Consider the following 19,134-nt stretch of genomic DNA (forward strand, 5'->3'; position numbering starts at 1 on the left):
GTCATCTTACAGCCCTGCAAGTTTGGTGTCGTGCAGGCCCGTAGTTACTGATTACAATGAAGTAGAGTTAGAAACCAACAATAACAGCAAGCTAGCTCTCCCAGGCCGGAGAAAATGAATGGGTGGTGGTGCCCGCTCCTCTGTGCTTCTGCAGAAGTGAACTCAAGGCACGCCCATTCGGTAAACAGATGCTGATAGACATGCAAACAGTCAGGTCTTAGAACCCGCATCTACATAGGAAAGGTGGAACGAGGAGAGACTGCCAAGACGCGGTCAGGAGTGTATTTGATCAGACCTCATCCTCTAGGTAAGCTTATTTTCATTCCTTTGGATTCATTTATTAAAGACTATGATATTCGGGGGTAATTAAATATGTATTGTAAACTTACGAGTGGAGAGAAAAACCTAGAAGGCAGATTTAGTGATCCCTAATGACAAAGGCTTGGAATTCTAATGTCTCACCCATGCCTCCATGAAAGGAAATCCTGTCCTGCACGAATGTTATACAGAGCTGTGTTACCAAACCTTGGACCTCTGCTGGAAAAGTAGAATCAAGTGTCCAGTGTCCTTTATTTGTGTCCTCGGGTGTCACAGAGAAAAGCCGTCTTGTGTCCACCTCCGTGCATACTAAATACCTTGAACCTTCCTTATGTGGTAGTGGCCACCGTTATCAGAGCTGCTTGTTGTTCACCTTTTTTTTTTTTTTTTGGTTTTTCGAGACAGGGTTTCTCTGTGGTTTTGGAGCCTGTCCTGGAACTAGCTCTTGTAGACCAGGCTGGTCTCGAACTCACAGAGATCCCCCTGCCTCTGCCTCCCGAGTGCTGGGATTACAGGCGTTGTTGTTCACTTTTGAGACAGGGTCTCGCCTGGAACTTACTCAGTAAACCAGGCTGTTCTGGAATCTCCTGAGTTCTGGGATTAAAGATATGCTCCACCATGCCCCACCTATCAAAGCTAGGGTTTTTATATGTATGGATTTTTTTTTGCATATATGTATATGTCTGGTGCCGTTAGAAGCCAGAAAAGGATGTCAGATCCCCAGAAACTGGCCTTACAGATGGGTGTGAGTCATTTTTTCCACATTTGTTTCTATCTCTGTGGAAACTGGAAATCAAACCTAGGTCTTCTGCAATCCAGCAAGTGCTCTAAGCCCCTGAGCCACCTCTCCAGCCCAGAGCTGTTTATAATGATGCTACACAGAATCTTTTCACATGATTGAGAACCTAATATTTTTTTTAAAAGAATTCTATTTTAGTGGCATTAAACATCAGATAATAGGTTGATTTTCTAAGCCTATTACACTGGTATTTATTTATTTATTTATTTATTTATTTATTTATTTATTATCTTTTTAAAGAACTGGGTTGAGCCCACTGGTGGTGGCACATGCCTTTAATCCCAGCACTTGGGAGGCAGAAGCAGGTAGATCTCTGAGTTCAAGGCCAGCCTGGTCGAGGGAGTGAGCAAGTTCCAAGACAGCCAGGGCTACACAGAAAAGCCCTATCTTGGGGGGTGGGGGGGAAGAACTGGGTTGGTACATGGTGGAAATTTTTACAGCCATGATGGGGTAAACTTGTGATAGGTGCACCCCCTGTATTCTCTGTTTTGTCATGGGCTGGTGATAGTGCACAGTTTTAATGCCAGCACTTGGGAGGCAGAGGCAGGTGGATCTCTGTGAGTCAGTTATGTCGTGGTGAACCCAACCCAGGGACCCAGTTTCGTGGGAACTTACTGAGAAGGGTCAAATATGCAGAAGCTTGCACGGCCTCTTACTGCATTTCCAAAGGAGAGCACACATGTTGGTTGGTTGGCTGCTGATGTCAGCTTTGGGGAAGAAAATCTGGAAAGGTGGGACAAGAGAGCCAAAAGATGAAGAAGACAGCTGATGAGCCCATAGCGTGGAGTTGGCTGTTACAATGCTACATGTGTTGGGGGCAGGGGCATATGTGTGACTCAACAAATGAAAGCCAGCTGGAAATGAGTGCTTTGAGCAGCCACCCAGGACCTAAAGAGCCCGTTACCATGGCTACAGAACAGCTCTGTTTGATGTGCTTGATTAGGGTGTGAGGGAGGCCAGGGGGTAGTGAAGCTGTGTCTGGTCCTCCAGAGCAGCCTTTGTGAGCATGTCTGTGCCAAGCCAGGGGTGCAGCTTGACCTTCAGGGTGGGGTACTGGGGTAGGAGTGCTGCACACGGGACTCAGCACAGAAAAGTTATGTTTTGTACCTTACGTTAAAGAAACCAGATTGATTACAGCATACTGGAAACACCACTCCTTTGTAAAAACCCAGTGAAAATAACGCCCTGGTGGATAAATGAACGGGTGCAGAAAGAACAGGGTGTTAAAGTACCCAGAACCCAATTTTCTCTATGGATGAGAAAATGTAGAACCCTCATTCTCTTTCTTAAAAAGTCAACTCAGAGTGAGATCCTGTATCTCCGTTATCCTGTCAACTCAGGGTTGTTTGTATAACTAACTACTTTCATCACATGAATAGGCATATAATTCACATTTTTCTCGGAACAAGAGAGCATCATTGCCCCTTCATAGAGTGAAGGGTTGCTTCTCGTTCTGGTGCCTTTCCCAAGTGGGTGGCTCGTGTAAGTCCATGTTCCGAGAGATCAGACTCCCCACCTGGGCTTCTGAAAGGCGTTGGTGTTGTACAGTGTTGGAGACTCTCTTTCCACCCTCGGGTCCTTCAGTGCCCTCTGCTCTATGGTACCATCCAGTCTGGCTGCTGTGGCAGAAGCGCTGTCTCCAGACATCTGCCTTGAGCAGCAGGCTTAGGAGCTGGTAATCTCTGGCCTAGTTAATAACTCCTACGTCTTGTAGTCAGAGCCTGTGCCTCGCACATGGACTTGTAGGTAGCCTATCTTCCAGGAGGCGTCAGTTGCTCCTCTAGTTCCGCGCTTGGAGAGTGTTTTCTCTCATATCTTTGAGGAATGTCATTTATTAGTGTCATTCTCTAGTTTGGGTGGGAAGCACCAGGCTTATAGGCCTAAGATGGGGTCCACGCCCTGAGCTGCCTGGAGCAATGAGCCACTCACAAGCTACAAGCCCTGAGCTGCCTGGAGCCATGAAGCTCTGACTGAGTTGATCCACACTCAGCCACTTCACTGCTCGCTTTACCCAGGAGGGTGTGGTGTTTGTCACCCTGTAGAAGATCCTGGCTCCTGGCCTGTTCTTCACCATCTCCCTTGGACCCACAGAGAGCAGCCACCCACTGGGAGTGGACTTGGCACATTCTTCATTTTTATCAAATTCCTGGAGACAGCTTAGCTTCAGGGTGTCATGCCCAGCTGTGAGCTGGCATTCTAAGACAATGCCACATGGCTGTGTGCATTGTGAGGCTCCCTCCACATTATTTAAGCTATTACTCAGGAAGACAATCAACCACGCCTGTACTCTACACACAGAAAGCTGTGTCCTCCCTCCCACTAGAGTGTCTGTAAAGCGAGAGGTACTTGTCTTAAACGGTTAGTACTACACACCCAGCATTCTGGGAAATTCCCTTAATCCCTGTGACCCCCAAAGAGGCTTTGATAGTAAGTATAGAAAGTCCTCTTGAGGAAGCAAATGAATGGTCCACACTGGGATAAAAAAAACTACCATTTCCTCTGAGTCATGAAAACTGGTCCTCTAGATCTACTTAAGAAAGGTCTAATGGCCCCTCCTTCCCTGTCGCTTGGCTGCTCCTGTTATTACTTCCCGGTCTTCGGGGTCAACTGGGAAGGGGTGATAACAGTTTAGCAGCCCTTGGTGGACACTGGAACTGACAGCACCTAAGTTTTCTTCAAGCTGCTGCTTTTCCCCACTTGGTGTCTTTCTGAACATTCAGGTACAGACTGAATTAATAGTAAGAATGAGTTTTTAGGGCTGAGACTATAGCCCCAGCGGTCAAGGACTTACTTAACATGTACAAGGTCCCAATTTGATGCCCAACACCACTAAAGAAAACAAATGGTTTTTTATTTTTTTAATTGCCAGCTGGGCATGGTGGTACTCACCTTTAATTGTAGCACTCAGAAGACATAACAGGGAGGTCTCAGTGAGTTTGGGGCCACACTGATATATGTAGCAAGATCTGTGTCAGCCAGGGCTACACAGTGGGACCCTCTCTCTCTAAACAGCAGCAACCAAACGTGCACTCATTGCCAGGACATGGGCAAGATGGCTTACTGGGTAAAGATACTGCTGCCAAGCACGATGGCTTGAATTGGTCTCTGGAACCCACGTGGTGGAAGGAGAGAACTAACCTCTCCATAGTTTTCCTTTGACCTCTATATGTGCCCCATTCCCAAAATATAAACAGAAAAAACCAAAAACCTCTATACTGCTAATAAGTTGCAATGATTGAATACTGATTTCACTTGGCTCACATCTTCCTGTGAGTTCCCCTAGTCTATAAGTCATGTTTATGAGCTTAGGAGGCCGTTAGGACACTTGGCTTTACCTGTCGATTTGACACAACCTAATGCCACTTGGGCAGAGAGTCTCAGGAAGGGATGATGAAGATGGGGTGGCCTGTGAGCCGGTCTGAGCTGGATTGTCTTGATCACCTTAGTGATAGCCGTTAAAGCATCCCTTGGGGTTGAGCCCTGTGCTGCAGAAGAGTGGAGGAAGAGCTGACCGCCAAGCGTGTGTGCATGCATTCATCCCCTCTGCTCTCGACTGTGGGTATGGTGTGCCCAGCTGCTTCCAGTCCCTGTCATGGTCACTTCCTGAAATGATGGCCTGCTATCTGGAAGTGAGAAAAAACGTACATGTATATATGTGTGTGAGCAATAATACTTAATGAGAAAAAGGGACCAAGGAGGGCTTGTGGGAGGGTTTGGAGGGAGGAAAGGGAAGGGAGAAATGAAATAGTTATAAAATAATCTCAAAAATTTAGAAAAAGGTAAAAAAAAAACAAGCTAAGTTTGCCTGTTTGTCGGTCTGTTTATTTCAGAGGCAGAATGGCTGTTGTCTCGTTTTACAGCCTAAGGGATGAGGCTCCTTTAAGAACCTTGAGGCTCCTTTAAGATCAGGCTATGGAAAGCAGAAGTAGGAAGAAGAGTTAGAATTTGGAGCCAGGCAAACAGACTCTATGGGGAAGGCACTCTCTCAGTGTTGTCAATCTGTGCAGATTTAAGGACGATAAATAGATAAAAATAGTCACATCTGGTGCTGTCTGTGGCGTTTGGCAGCTGCTCAGCAGTGCGTCCCTCTTTTGATTTAATTTTCTGAGACCGGCTTGCTATGTGGCCCAGTAATCCTCCTGATTCAGCTTCCTAAGTCTTGGGGTTACAGGCATGGTCTCCTCTCCCCTCTCCCTTTGATTTGAACTGAAACCAATTTCCTTTTTCACTCTCTGGAAAACAAGTGTTTAGAATTTTTGTTTATTTTGTTTCTGGTATTTGGGTACTAGGAATTAAACCTAGGGTCTCACACCGCTAGTCAGGCACTCTACCCCACCCCCCACCCCCGACTATAGTCTCAGGGTCCTTTTCATTATTTATTTTGAGGTGAGGTCTCACTAAACTGCTCAGGCTGGCCTGTTCTCTCTCTCTTCCTCCAGCGTTCGCCATAGCCTCTGGAAAAGCTTCAACTCCAGGCCCCGCTTTTTTTTTTTTTTCTTTTTAAATAAGGAAGCTCTTCGTCTTGCAGGCACTTATCTCACGGTAGTTGGTGTTGAGGAAATGGGTGTTCTTTGCTTTCTATTGTTAGTCTGATGAGAATGAGGGTGGGGAGCACTTTGAAAAATATTTGTGTAAGGAGGAGAGAGAGAAAGGACGCGCTGAGGGGAAGTATCCTGCTCTCTCTGGAGCCGCCTGGAGCTTTCTGACCCTGCTGGGGTACCGAAACAGTCCTTCCTCCGGGACTAGGATCTGGGGCCCGAGGTTCCAGTGCCCTTAGCAGATCCGTGGCTTGCTTACCTGATAGTCACCGGCTGTTAGGTCGCACGGAGGTGTGGGACAGCTGGTAAAGGGACTGCCCGGCCTGAGATAACCTAGTTAATGGGCTGGTTAACTTGTGTCAACCAGACACAAGCTAGAGACATTTGGGAAGAGGGAACCTCAATTGAGAAAATTCCTCCACTAGGCTGACCTGTGGGCAAGCCTGTGGTGAATTGTCCTGATTGGTGCTTAAAGTGGGAGGGGCCAACTCACTGTTACCCACGGGCTGGTGGTCCCGGGGTGAATAAAAAGGCCGACTGAGCAAGTCATGGAGCCCATAAACAGTACCTCTCCAAGGTCTCTGCTTCCGTTCTTGCCTTCAGTGTCCTCACCTTGAGTTCTTGCCTGACCTCCTTTCATGGGGGACTGTACGCTGAAATAAAGCCTCTCCTCCCCCATCTTCTGGTCACGGTGTTTATCGCAGCAGTAGAAACCTAGCTAGGATAGCCATGGATTCGAGCATCCCGACTGCCTACCGTCATTGAGGGAGACTGAATTAGTCAGGTAGCCTCGCAGAATTGTGTGTGTAAATACACGTGTGCACATGTAAAAACCAGAGGCTGGCGTCATGTGCCCTTCATCACTTTTCGAGACCGGGTCTCTCCCTGACACTGCAGCTCACGGAGTAGGCTAGCCTGGCTGACTCGCTGCGGGCTTTTGGGGACCTTTCTGTTTCTACCGCCCCAGCTCTGGGCATGCATTACTGCACACAGATTTTTTTTTTCCTGAGGATCTGAATGCAAGTCTTCAGGCTTGCATGGCGAGTCCAGTCCACCTCTTAGAATAGTTTTCATAAGCATACCCTCCCACTCCTACCCCTGCCCCAAGCAGGGTGCCTTAGTACGGGCTAAACATTGTGCTGGGAACTCCACAAAGAGCATCTTAATCTGTCCTCAGAACAGTTGTGTAAGGTGATGTATTATCATCTCTCTCTTTTTAAGAGCTATTATATTATTATTATTATTATTATTACTATTTTGCCTGTATGGGTTTGTGGCTGTGTGCAGTGTCTGGAGAGGTAAGCAGAGAGCATCAGGTCCTAGAGCTGGGCATACAGGTGGTTGGTTGTAGCTACCTGGTGTGGGTGCTGGGAATCAAGCCCACCCAGGTCCTCTGTAAGAGCAGCAGGTACTCTTAACCACTGAGCCATCTCTCTAGCCCCTAGGGTTTTATTTTCTTTATTTTTGTATTTTAAGACAGGATTTTACTGTGTAACCCTGATGGTACTGGAACTATCTCTGTAGACCAGGCTGGCCTTAAACTCACAGATAAACTCACAGAGATCCACCTGCTGCTGCCTCCTGATTGCTGGGATTAAAGACATGCGCAATACCAGTAGGCTTATTTTCTTAATTTAAAAAATAAAATAAACAAACAAAACACAATCAGTATTGTGGCACACGCCTTTAATTCCAGGAGGCAGAGAAAGGCAGATCTATGAGTTTGAGGTTAGCCTGGTCTACATAGTTAGTTCCAGAATGGTTAGGATTGTACAGAGAAACCCTGTCTGGAAAAACAAAATAACAACAACAACAACAACAAAAAAAAAAGGTAACAACATCATCAATAAAAATAGTCTGGCCAGATGGTGGTGGTACACACTTTCAGTCCCAGCATTTGGGAGGCAGAGGCAGGTGGATCTCTGAGTTTGAGACCAGCCTGGTCTACAGAGCAAGTTCCAGGACAGCCAGGACTTGGGGAAGGGGGTTTGATTGTATATTAAAAAATAAAATATGGGGGGGGGCTGGAGAGATGGCTCAGTGGTTAAGAGCATTACCTGCTCTTCCAAAGGTCCTGAGTTCAATTCCCAGCAACCACATGGTGGCTCACAACCATCTGTAATGAGGTCTGGTGCCCTCTTCTGGCCTGCAGGCATACACACAGAAAGAATATAATAAATATTTAATAAATAAATAAATAAATAAATAAATAAATAAATAAAATATAGGTATATGACTGACCAGCTTTTCTCAAATTAACATAAAGAACAAAGGAAACGGCTACAGTCTTTGCTCACCACTGCTTTGTTGAATTAGAGCCCCTTGGCTGCAGGTGGAAACCCCCATTCCTCCCAGCTGACCTGAGTTTATCTGGATCTGCTCGTGTTTCTGTATACCATGGAGCCAGGCATCTATCCCCAGGTGGTCCTCATTTGGAGACATCGTTAATCCTGTGTCCTATGTCTGCAAGGAGAAGCTGTTGACAGCCACCTCCCTCAGTAAAGTGTCACCTTCATATCTTGCAAACAGAACTGCAAATGTTTGTAGAGGCTCTGCCCTTGCTGACAGTGCCAATGATGTCTGCAACATAAGGCCACAGGTCTGCGTTAAGGCTGTCCGAGCAGCCGGGCGGTGGTGGTGCATGCCTTTAATCCCAGCACTTGTGAGGCAGAGGCAGGCGGATCTCTGTGAGTTCGAGGCCAGCCTGGTCTACAAGAGCTAGTTCCAGGACAGGAACCAAAAGCTACGGAGAAACCCTGTCTCGAAAAATCCAAAAAAAAAAAAAAAAAAAAAAGGCTGTCCGAGGATGTTGGCTACGGCAGCTCGAGGGGCTCAGGGTTTTGGATTTTAGGGAGAAAGGTGACTCAGTAAGTTGAGGAGTTAGGCAGGGGTAGGAGAGGTGGCGGGTTTGAAGATGAATAAAGGTCCTTGCCTGAGGTTTATTAATTCGATGACTCTTTGCTAACAGCCCCACAGGAAGCACCTAGTGTTAGAGCCCAGTACCCGGGTAGGCAGGAGAGTGTGAGGAAAGGGAGCAGCAGAGTAGGCGTGGGTGTCTGATGTACAGATGGATGAATGGGTGAACACTGCCTTCCATGGCAGGAAGAGGTGCCCAGAGGTGTCTAGAGGTGTCAGTGTGAGCGGGGCAGCGCTTTTCTGGAGGGGTGTGTGCGTGCATATACATGAGAAAGAGAGAGAGACTGAGACTGTGTAACTGTGTAGTTCTGGCTGGCTGGCCTGGAACACCAAATATACCAGGCTGGCTTGAACTCACAGAAGTCTGCCCACCTCTGCTTCTCTTTGATCCTGCTGGAATCAAACGTGTCCACCCCCACCCCCACCCCCACCATGGTGAGAGACTTCTTGATGCATTTCTCTTTGGACAGGCACCGTGCTTTTACATCTGCCGAGAAGGTAAAGTAGGTAACAAATGCCACGGCCAAGGAGAAGAGCCCCTGTGGGTGGGGATTGCTGCTGGAGAAGAGTGGTTTTGGTTGATCTTGAAGAATTTTGAGCATTTCCTGTTAGAGAACCCAGGTGGAGGTGGAGTTGGCTGTGGGGTTATGGTTTCTATTCCCACTATGGAACCCACTTCCTGAGAGAGTGTGACAGCTAGGAAGTTTGACCGATCAATAGGAAACAATGACAGAATATGCAAAGCCATCAGACAGATTTGACGTGAGTTAGTGAGTTAGTCATCTTGTTTTGTGTGTGTGTGTGTGTGTGTGTGTGAGAGAGAGAGAGAGAGAGAGAGAGAGAAAGAGAGTGTGTGTGTGTATGTGTATACATGTGTATATGTGTGCATGTGGAGACCAGAGGTTGGTGTCTTTCTCCAGCCCTCTGTACCCTATCTTTTGAGACAGGGTATGCCTCTGAATCCAGCGCTCACCAATTAGGCTGACTGGTCATATTTGCCTATCTTCCAAACCCTGTGATTGGGTTAAGGACTCACGCCTGGTTTGTCACGTGGGTGTCAAGGGCTCTAAACTCAGGTTCTCCTCACACTTGCACAGTAAGTGCTTTATAGACTGAGCCATCTATCGTGAATTGTAGGTGTGCTTGAACATGGATAAGACAAATGAAATTGCCTAAAATCCACGTGAAAAGAGGGAGAGCTAGGACCTAGCATTGAGAAGAGGGGCTGCAACCACTGAGCTCTGGAAGTCACCTTGTCCCAGCTGTCTCTGTCTGCACAGTTTTTCATTGAGACAAAATCTCAGCTCAGGATGGCCTCAAACCCAAAATCGCCCTGAACCCCAAGTACTGGGGCCACAGGCGTGCAGCACCGAGCTTCCTTCTTCCCTTTGCCCATTTGTGCTTTTCTCTTTTCTTTCTCTTTCTCTTATTTTTGGAGACAGTTTCACTATGTAGCCCTGGTTGGCTGGGAGCTCACCATAGAGATCAGGTTAGCCCCCAGACTCAGGGGCAATCCTCCTACCCTCCTTCTGGAATGCTGGGATTGCAACATGTGCGCCACACCCAGCTGTCCCTTCTTTTGTTGCTAGGTTGTGTTTTATGTGGGCTGCTGTGTTTACAATTACCAGTCTTACTGTCATTCTCACTTGTATGCTAAGTTAAAACTAAACTGTTAGGTGGAGAGATGGCTCTGAAGTTAAGGGTACCAGCTGCTACTGTAGAGGGCCTGGATTTGGTTCCCAGCACTAACATGGTGGCCCACAACCCTCTGTACCTTCAATTCCAGGGGACCTAATGCCCTCTTCTGGCCTCTAGGGGCACTGCACACGTGTAGTGAAAACATCCATTCAGGCACACAACTCACACAACAAATGTTTCTTTTTTTTTTTTTTTTTTTTTTTTGGGTTTTTCGAGACAGGGTTTCTCTGTGGCTTTGGAGCCTGTCCTGGAACTAGCTCTGTAGACCAGGCTGGTCTCGAACTCACAGAGATCCGCCTGCCTCTGCCTCCCAAGTGCTGGGATTAAAGGCGTGCGCCACCACCGCCCGGCCCACAACAAATGTTTCAATCCCAGCACTCGCCGGGCGGCCCACAACAAATGTTTCAATCCCAGCACTCGCCGGGCGGTGGTGGCGCACGCCTTTAATCCCAGCACTTGGGAGGCAGAGGCAGGCGGATCTCTGTGAGTTCGAGACCAGCCTGGTCTACAGAGCTAGTTCCAGGACAGGCTCCAAAGCCACAGAGAAACCCTGTCTCGAAAAACAAAACAAAACAAAAAAAAAAATCTTAAACTGGGGCCAGGCGGTGGTGGCGCACGCCTTTAATCCCAGCACTCGGGAGGCAGAGGCAGGCGGATCTCTGTGAGTTCGAGGCCAACCTGGTCTAGAAGAGCTAGTTCCAGGACAGGAACCAAAAGCTACAAAGAAACCCTGTCTCGAAAAATCAAAAAAAAAAAAAAAAATCCTAAACTGTTATTTATTTACTATTCCAACAGCATCTTACCCACAAGTTATTAGGTTCTCAGGGGCAGTGAGAACTACTCTACCTCACAGACTCCCACATGGGGATGGCACATAGAAGCACTTGTGAGAGCCAGGCACAGTGGTCCATACTATCTATAAATCCAAGCACTTGGGAGGTGGAGGCAGGAAGATCAGGAGGGCTAGGGCAACCTGAGCTACCTGAGACCTTGCCTCAAAATAAGCAAAACAAAGTCCCTGACAGACAGACAGACAAACTCCCAAACAAAGCAAGCAAACAAACAGAAGTACTTATTGGACAGAATAGTGTCACTTTAATAATGGAAAATTCTAATATATTTTCTTTTTTAATTAAGAAAAATTAATGTGTGGGTTGGAGAGGTGGCTAGGGGTTTAAGAGCATTGTCTGCTCTTCCAGAGGACCCAGGTTCAATTCTCAGCACCCACATGGCAGCTCACAACTGTCTGTAACTCCAGTTCCAGGGAATTCAATGCCCTCACAAGGACATATGTGCAGGCAAAACATCAATGCACATAAAATGAAAATAAATCATTAAAAAATTAGTGTGTAAAAAAATTAGTGTGTGTGCACACACATGTCATGACATGCATGTGTCAGTCAGAAGACAGCCCTGTGGATTTGATTCTGTCCTGTCTTTAATTGGGTTCCGGGAATAATTCAGGTCATCAACCTTGTACGGCAAGTCTTCATCCATGGAACCATCCCACCAGCCCTGATTCTAGTGGGTGGACCTTGTTAACTTGTTGATTTGTGTTTTACAGGTGAAGCCCAGAGGCCTTCATCATGGCGGATGGGGATTATGATTACCTCATCAAGTTTTTGGCCTTGGGAGACTCTGGAGTGGGAAAGACCAGTGTGCTGTACCAGTATACAGATGGGAAATTCAACTCCAAATTCATCACCACAGTGGGCATTGACTTCAGGGAAAAGAGAGTGGTAAGTTCTACATCCTTCACAAGAATCTAATCTGTGTCAACACATTAACAGACCTACTTTGTTTGCTTTGTAGGACTTAAGCCAAAGGTTGGGACCTAAAATTAGTACAGGAAAGTGTGGCTAGGTGTGGCGGTGCACACCTTTATCCCAGCACTCTTGAGTTAGAGATGCAAAGATCTCCATGAGTTTGAAAGCAGCAAGGTCTACAAAGCAAGCAAACAAGCAAACAAACAAAAAAGGTGTTGTACTCAGTCCATGGAAAGTAACTAGGAATCTTCAGGACTCTTCCTATAAAACCCTGTGGACATGACCCAGGGTGGCGCACACCTTTAATCCCAGCATTTAGGAGGCAGAGGCAGGCGGATCTCTGTGAGTTCGAGGCCAGTGTGGTCTACAGAGCAAGTACTGGGACAAGCTTTAAAGGTACACAGAGAAACCCTGTCTCAAAAAAATCAAAACAAAACCAAAAAAGGTGAAGGATTTATATGTTCTGAAGAGAAACCAGAGTCTTGAAAAACCAAAAATCAACCAAACAAAAAACCCCTTTGGACATAATTAAAGTGCATATTACTTTTTTCCTTTTAAAAAATACTTATTTTTAATCATATGTCTGATGTGTGTCCCAGTGAGTGTATGTTTGTTCTCTCTCTCTCTCTCTCTCTCTCTCTCTCTCTCTCTCTCTCTCTCTCTCCATTTCTCTCTCTCTCTCTCTCTCTCTCCATTTCTCTCTCTTCCCTTTTCTCTCTCCCTCTCTCCTTCCTCCCTATTTCCCTTTCTTCCTCCCTCTTTCCCTCTCTCTCTCCCTCTCTCCTGCTCCCTGACCCTGTGTACAGACTTTTACCTTGTGTTGTTCTGAATAACACAGTAGCAATCTCAACCAGTGATGTTTCAAAAGCATGTATAAGCCGGGCAGTGGTGGCGCACGCCTTTAATCCCAGTACTTGGGAGGCAGAGGCAGGCGGATCTCTGTGAGTTCGAGACCAGCCTGGTCTACAAGAGCTAGTTCCAGGTTCCAGGACAGGCTCCAAAAACCACAGAGAAACCATGTCTCGAAAAACCGAAAAAAAAAAAAAAATCAAAAGCATGTATAAGTGTTGGTGAACTGGCATCACACCCTAGGGCTGACTGTGTGTGCTGGTGAGTTGGCGTCACACCCTAGGGCTGACTGTGTGCTGGTGAGTTGGCGTCACACCCTAGGGCTGACTGTGTATGCTGGTGAGTTGGCATCACACCCTAGGGCTGACTGTGTGTGTTGGATGAGTTGGCATCACACCCTAGGGCTGACTGTGTGTGCTGGTGAGTTGGCATCATACCCTAGGGCTGACTGTGTGTGTTGGTGAGCTGGCGTCACACCCTAGGGCTGACTGTGTGTGCTGGTGAGTTGGCATCACACCCTAGGGCTGATTGTGTGTGTTGGTGAGCTGGCGTCACATCCTAGGGCTGACTGTGTGTGCTGGTGAGTTGCTGTCACACCTTAGGGCTGACTGTGTGTTGGTGGTTATTTTTGCTAATTACCTTATAATTTGGCTTCTTTTGTACGTGGGTTTCTGATGGTTGAACTCAGGACCTTGTGTATGCTGGGTGAGTGTTCTGCCTCTGAAGGGCATCTCCACCTCTTTCTTTTAGTCTAAATAAAGTAGATTTATTAATGTGTAATTCTCAAATAAACCCCATCTTTTTGTCAAGACAGGGTTTCTCTGTATAGCCTTGGCTATTCTGGGACTTGCTCTGTAGACCAGGCTGGCCTCAAACTCATAGAGATCCACCTGCCTCTGTCTCTCAAGTGCTGGGATTAAAGGAATGTGCCACCACTGACCAGCTAAAACCCATCTTTTTAAGGTATAGAACTCAGTAGACTTTTCTAACATATTCAAGTGATGTAATCATCACAGCTATTTATTTGCATGTAGTTTTGTTTGTTGATTTATTTAGTTTTTTGAATTACTTTATTTTTGTCTTATGAGTGTCTGTCTGTATGTATGTATGCACCACATGTGTGCCTGGAGCCCACAGAGGGCAGAAGAAGGTGTCATTCCCTGGAACTGGAGTTATAAATGGTTAGGTTTGATAATTTTAACTTGCAGGACAACTGCAAACCTGAGGCCAGTTCAGCCTACAGAGTAAGTTCCAGGTTAGCCTGGGCCACAGAGCAAGGTGACTTTGACTTAGGGAAAAAAAGAAAAAAAACCAACAAAACCAAACAACAAAAATTAACCAACTAACTAAACCCAAAAATAATCTCCCTGAGACACTTTACTTTTTTTTTCTTTTTTTTGTTTTTGGAGTTTATTCTTTGAGGGGGACAATGGGGACAATGAAAGAGATTAGACATGTGTCAGTCACAGCTGGTGTTGCTGCCCTTGGTAGCCCTGCTGTTAAATACCTGCAGGGCTTGCTGTTTGCACAGCTCTGGGGGATGAAGCTGAGGACAGGCCTGAGGATGGGCTCTCCAGGGACAGGCCTGGGGATGGGGTTCTCCAGAGACAAGCCTGGGGATGGGCTCTCCAGGGACAGGCCTGGGGATGGGCTCTCCAGGGACAGGCCTGGGGATGGGCTCTCCAGGGACAGGCCTGGGGATGGGCTCTCCAGGGACAGGCCTGGGGTGGGCTCTCCAGGGACAGGCCTGGGGTGGGCTCTCCAGGGACAAGCCTGGGGATGGGCTCTCCAGGGACAGGCCTGGGGTGGGCTCTCCAGGGACAGGCCTGGGGTGGGCTCTCGAGGAAGCTTCCTGACAAACCTCCAAGCTGTCTTGCCTGCTCCTGCAGTGGCCGCCAGGGCAGAGGCTCTCACAGCTGTCATGGCGGTACATTTGTTCTTGGTTGTTTTGTTTGTTTGTTTGAGACAGGGTTTCTCTATGAAGTCTTGGAGCTCTCTCTGTAGACCAGTCTGGCCTCCAACTCACAGAGATCCGTCTGTCTCTGCCTCCCGAGTGCTGGGATTAAGGGTGTGCACCACCTTTCCCAAAAAAATAAAATAATTTTGAGAACCCTTTCTACAGATGAGATAAGGAAAAGCCACAGAAAGTCAATGTTTCTTGAAGTAGTGATTGAGGGGACCCTGGGAGAAAGCAAGTCGACTGGTACTTTAGCATAAATCATTGTATTACTTACATATTTCGTAAAGTATTTCTAACATATAATGCACATACATTTATTTATTTTTTATTTTAGCTGGGGCAGTGTTAGCAGACACCTTTAATCCCAGCACTCTGGAGGCAGAGGCAGGAGGATTTTTTAAAATTATTACTTGTTTATTTGATGCGAAGGTGTCAGATTCCCTGGAACTGGAGTTACAGACAGTTATGAGCTGCCTTATGGATGCTGGGAATTGAACCTGGGTCCTCTGGAAGAGTAGCCAGTGCTATTAACTGCTGAGCCATCTCTTCAACCCCCCAGGGCAATCCCTTGAGTTCAATGCCAGCCTGGTCTATAGAGTGAGTTCTAGGACAGCCTGGGCTACACAAAGAAACCTACCTTGAAACTGCCTCCCCATCCCCAAAATCTAAAATAAAACAAATTGTTTTAAATTTTTTATTATTTTTGGATTTTTTTTGGAGACAGGGACTTATAAATTCTTGGCTGGTCTCAAATTCAATTTGATATATAGCTGAGGAAGACTTTTTTATCCTTCTGTTTCTCACCTCCCAAGTGCTGGGATTGCAGCCGTGTGCCACCATGCCTGGTTTTGTGGTGCCGGGGATGGATAGAGCTTCATGGATGCTGGGCAAGGCTCTACCAACTGAACTACATCTCCAGCTAGGAAGATGTCTCAGTAGGAGGTACCTGCCCAAGTGCAGTTATTGCAACAAAGTACAAACCTGTTCGGGACTCAATTCTCTTGAGAAGGGTAGATGCTTTGGAGTTTCATGTTGAACAGAAAGTCAAGAAGAGCCCACCCATCTCAGAATCTCCCTTGGTTTTTCTCTGCTTTGATGTTTTAGGTGTACAGAGCTAATGGACCAGATGGAGCCGTGGGCCGAGGCCAGAGGATCCACCTGCAGTTATGGGACACGGCAGGACAGGAGAGGTAGGCATGTCCTCCCCAGTGCTCTTGCCACACTGACCTGGGCAGGCAAAGGCAGTCAATTGGCTCGTCTGCACCTGGTGAGCTGGGCGGCCAGATCAGTCTGCGGGCAGCCTGAGGGGACAGCGAGAGGCACATTTTCTCTGCGATCAACAGAGATGGGAATCTCCTTAAAATTAAACTTCTTATTTGGGATTCATTCTTTTTTTTTCTCTCCCATTTTAGGCTTTCCCCCATTGCCTTAGCTGTTTGCTCACCTGTAAGGGAGTCCTAAGACTCTCTGCTTTGTTCTTATCTGATACGGAAGCCCGATGGAACATCTGGTTGGCATGACTTAATCAGGCCACAGGTTATTTAACTAAAATAAACGATGTCACATCTTGGTGCAAGGCTACTTTCAGGCAGCTACAGCCCCCTTGAAGGATTTTTTCCTCTGTGTGTGTGTGTTCTCCTGTGGTATGCAGGCACAGGTGTGATGTGGGGCCCAAGGTTGACATCAGGACTCTTTGCTCTCTACCTGACTCACTGAGGCGGGATCTCTCTCTGGAACCCAGTACTCACAGACGCAGCTGGTCTGTAGCTTGTTTTGAGAATCCTGCCTCTGTCTTCTGTGAGCTGGAGTTACACACTGGTCTGTGTAACTATGTAACTATGTCACTATGGTCTGCTATGCCCACCTGACATTTATGTGGGTTCTGGGGAACCAAATCTGCTTGTCAAGCTTGTACAGGAAACATTCTAACCACAGAGCCATCTCCCTAGCCCTCTTTAAAGGATTAAAAAAAAAATACCATAGAAATTTTCAAGTGTACACAAAAGAGGAGAGGTTCAGTTGAATCCCTGTCACTTTATTCAGAGTCCACAATCACTGTGCCGGGGCCAGTCTTACTGCACATGGCCCCCTTATCACTTCTCTCCTCTCCCTCCCGTGTTACCTGGAGGACAAATTTTAGATATCATATCATGCCATCTGTACCATGTATTTTGGTTGGTATCTGTAAACAATGAAGACATTTGGTAAGAACATTGAATAAAATAATTTAGAAAAGGGCTGGAGAGAGGGCTCAGCAATTAAGAGCACTGACAGCTCTTCCAGAGGACCCAGGTTCAATTCCCAGCAACCACATGACAGCTCACAACTGTCTGTAGCTTCCTTCTCCAAGGGATCTGACGCCCTCATACAGACATTCATGTAGACAAAACACCAGTGTACATATAATAAAAATAAATATATTTTAAAAATTGAGAAAAACCTACCATTTCTGAATAGCTGGTTAATGTATATACCATGTCCTTCTGTGGTGCCCGCCTGCTAGTGACAGACTGTGTATTTATGTGAAGTGGGAGGAACCGACTAGAGGAAGAGGAGGGGCAGCAGGTAAAGTGGGGTGGGGTGGGGTGGAGTGGGGGGGTTGGGGGGTGTAGAATGCCTGGAAAGAGTTGAGTCTTCCTCAGCACCATTCCCACCTTAGAGGCAATGAAATGGTTGTCAGAGAGGAAAGACTTCTACAGAGCTTAACATGAGACCAAGATTGCCTTGTAGGGTCAGGAGGAAAACACACATGACCTGCTAGCACTGTTGCTTTTGGCCCAGTGAACTCATGGTTGTCCAACGATTTCCTGGCTGAGACTAAGGTTACACGGCAGTTCTCCAGTCCGTGGGGCTCAGTTTTCAATAACACGTTCTGTTCACATTGAAATCAGGGAGTGGTAAGCAGCTGTCTGGGAGAGCAGCGTGGGAATTGTTGATGAATCTCTGTTGAAGGTGGAGGGTGTCACTGGCAGCTTTGCATCTCAGGAGTGTGGCCATGACTTAGTGACCATCTGTTTTCGTGCCTTAGGTTTCGTAGTTTGACCACTGCGTTCTTCAGAGATGCTATGGGTTTCCTGCTACTGTTCGACCTGACAAATGAGCAAAGTTTCCTCAATGTCCGAAATTGGATAAGTAAGTGCTGGGGTTTCCCGGGCCCTGCTCTGCTCCCTGAGTGTAGCTATGTTTATGTCTTTGGCTGAAAACAGCTCCGGGCCAAGGCTGCAAAGAGTAAGCTCTTCTGCTTACTGCTGCAGATGACTGACATTCCCTGCTTCTCTCCTTTGCGTCCCGAGAGCTACCATCTGCTGGGGGTCCTTCCCTGTCCTCTCAGGAGGGGTCAAAAGAGCCTAAAGCTGAGCCAGCCTGGTGTAGGAGCCGGCATGATTGGAATTGGGTCACCATCTGTCTTTCTGGAGTTAAGGGACTGAGCAGGTCATGTCTAAAGCCATTCCCCATTCTGAGCCAGGCTGAGTCCTGACAAAACTTTTTAGGTAGTCTAAACCTCCAAACTCACACATTTCCCCCCTTTTTTTTACCTTTATCTTCCACTCTGTTGTGAACCCTCTATCCTCCCTTCTTTCTGACCAGCTAGAGTTGTTTATTTTACTTATTTATTTACATTTTAGCTTTCTGCTTGTGAGTGTTTTACTTGCATGTCTGTGCACTCATGTGCAGTGTCTGTGGAGGCCAGAAGTGGGCGTCGGATCCCCTGGCACTGAATTACAGACAGTTGTGAGCCACCAGGTGTGTACTGGGACTAGAACCTGGGTCCTCTGGAAAAGCACCGGGTGCTTGTCACCACTGAGCCATTGTTCCAGCCCCAAGTTATATTTATTTTTTAAAAACCTGGAAAGAAAGAACTCCCATGAAAATCATCTTAGCTGGAATATTTCCTCTCTTATTAATGACCGCTATTTTATTTTACTGTTCTAACACATATCCGACCTTTATCATATCTCACCTCAGGTTACAGGGATTTAGGTACACCTAAAATTTCAGATAACTGATTAATTTACTTAATTACTTATTACTTCATAGTTTTCATACAAAATTTTAGAGATGAGAACAATAACATCAGCTGGACATGGTGACACACACCTTTAATCCCAGTACTTGGGAGGCAGAGGCAGGAGGATTTCTATGAGTTCAAGCCAGTCTAGTCTATAGAGAGAGTTCCAGGACATTCAAGGCTACACAGAGAAACCCTGACTGGAAAATCCTCCCTCCAGAGAAAGAGGGAGAGGGAGGGAGGGAGACAGGGAGAGAGAGGGGGAGAGAGAGAGAGAGAGA

The 19,134-nt window shown here is 46.8% G+C and overlaps 1 protein-coding gene across 1 annotated transcript in view; it reads left to right on the plus strand.

Moving 5' to 3' along the window:
• The window catches only part of Rab27a (RAB27A, member RAS oncogene family), a 56,810-nt gene that overhangs the window by 21,744 nt on the left and 15,932 nt on the right, over window positions 1-19,134 (plus strand). Inside the window, exons 2-4 of the mRNA XM_057768904.1 lie at window positions 11,834-12,008; window positions 15,949-16,034; window positions 17,873-17,976. Of these exons, the coding sequence (XP_057624887.1) occupies window positions 11,856-12,008; window positions 15,949-16,034; window positions 17,873-17,976 (343 nt within the window). The 5' untranslated portion in view covers window positions 11,834-11,855. The remainder of the gene's footprint in view (window positions 1-11,833; window positions 12,009-15,948; window positions 16,035-17,872; window positions 17,977-19,134) is intronic.

The sequence above is a fragment of the Chionomys nivalis genome, chromosome 4, assembly GCF_950005125.1.
Source record: "Chionomys nivalis chromosome 4, mChiNiv1.1, whole genome shotgun sequence".
Taxonomy (NCBI): Eukaryota; Metazoa; Chordata; class Mammalia; order Rodentia; family Cricetidae; genus Chionomys; species Chionomys nivalis.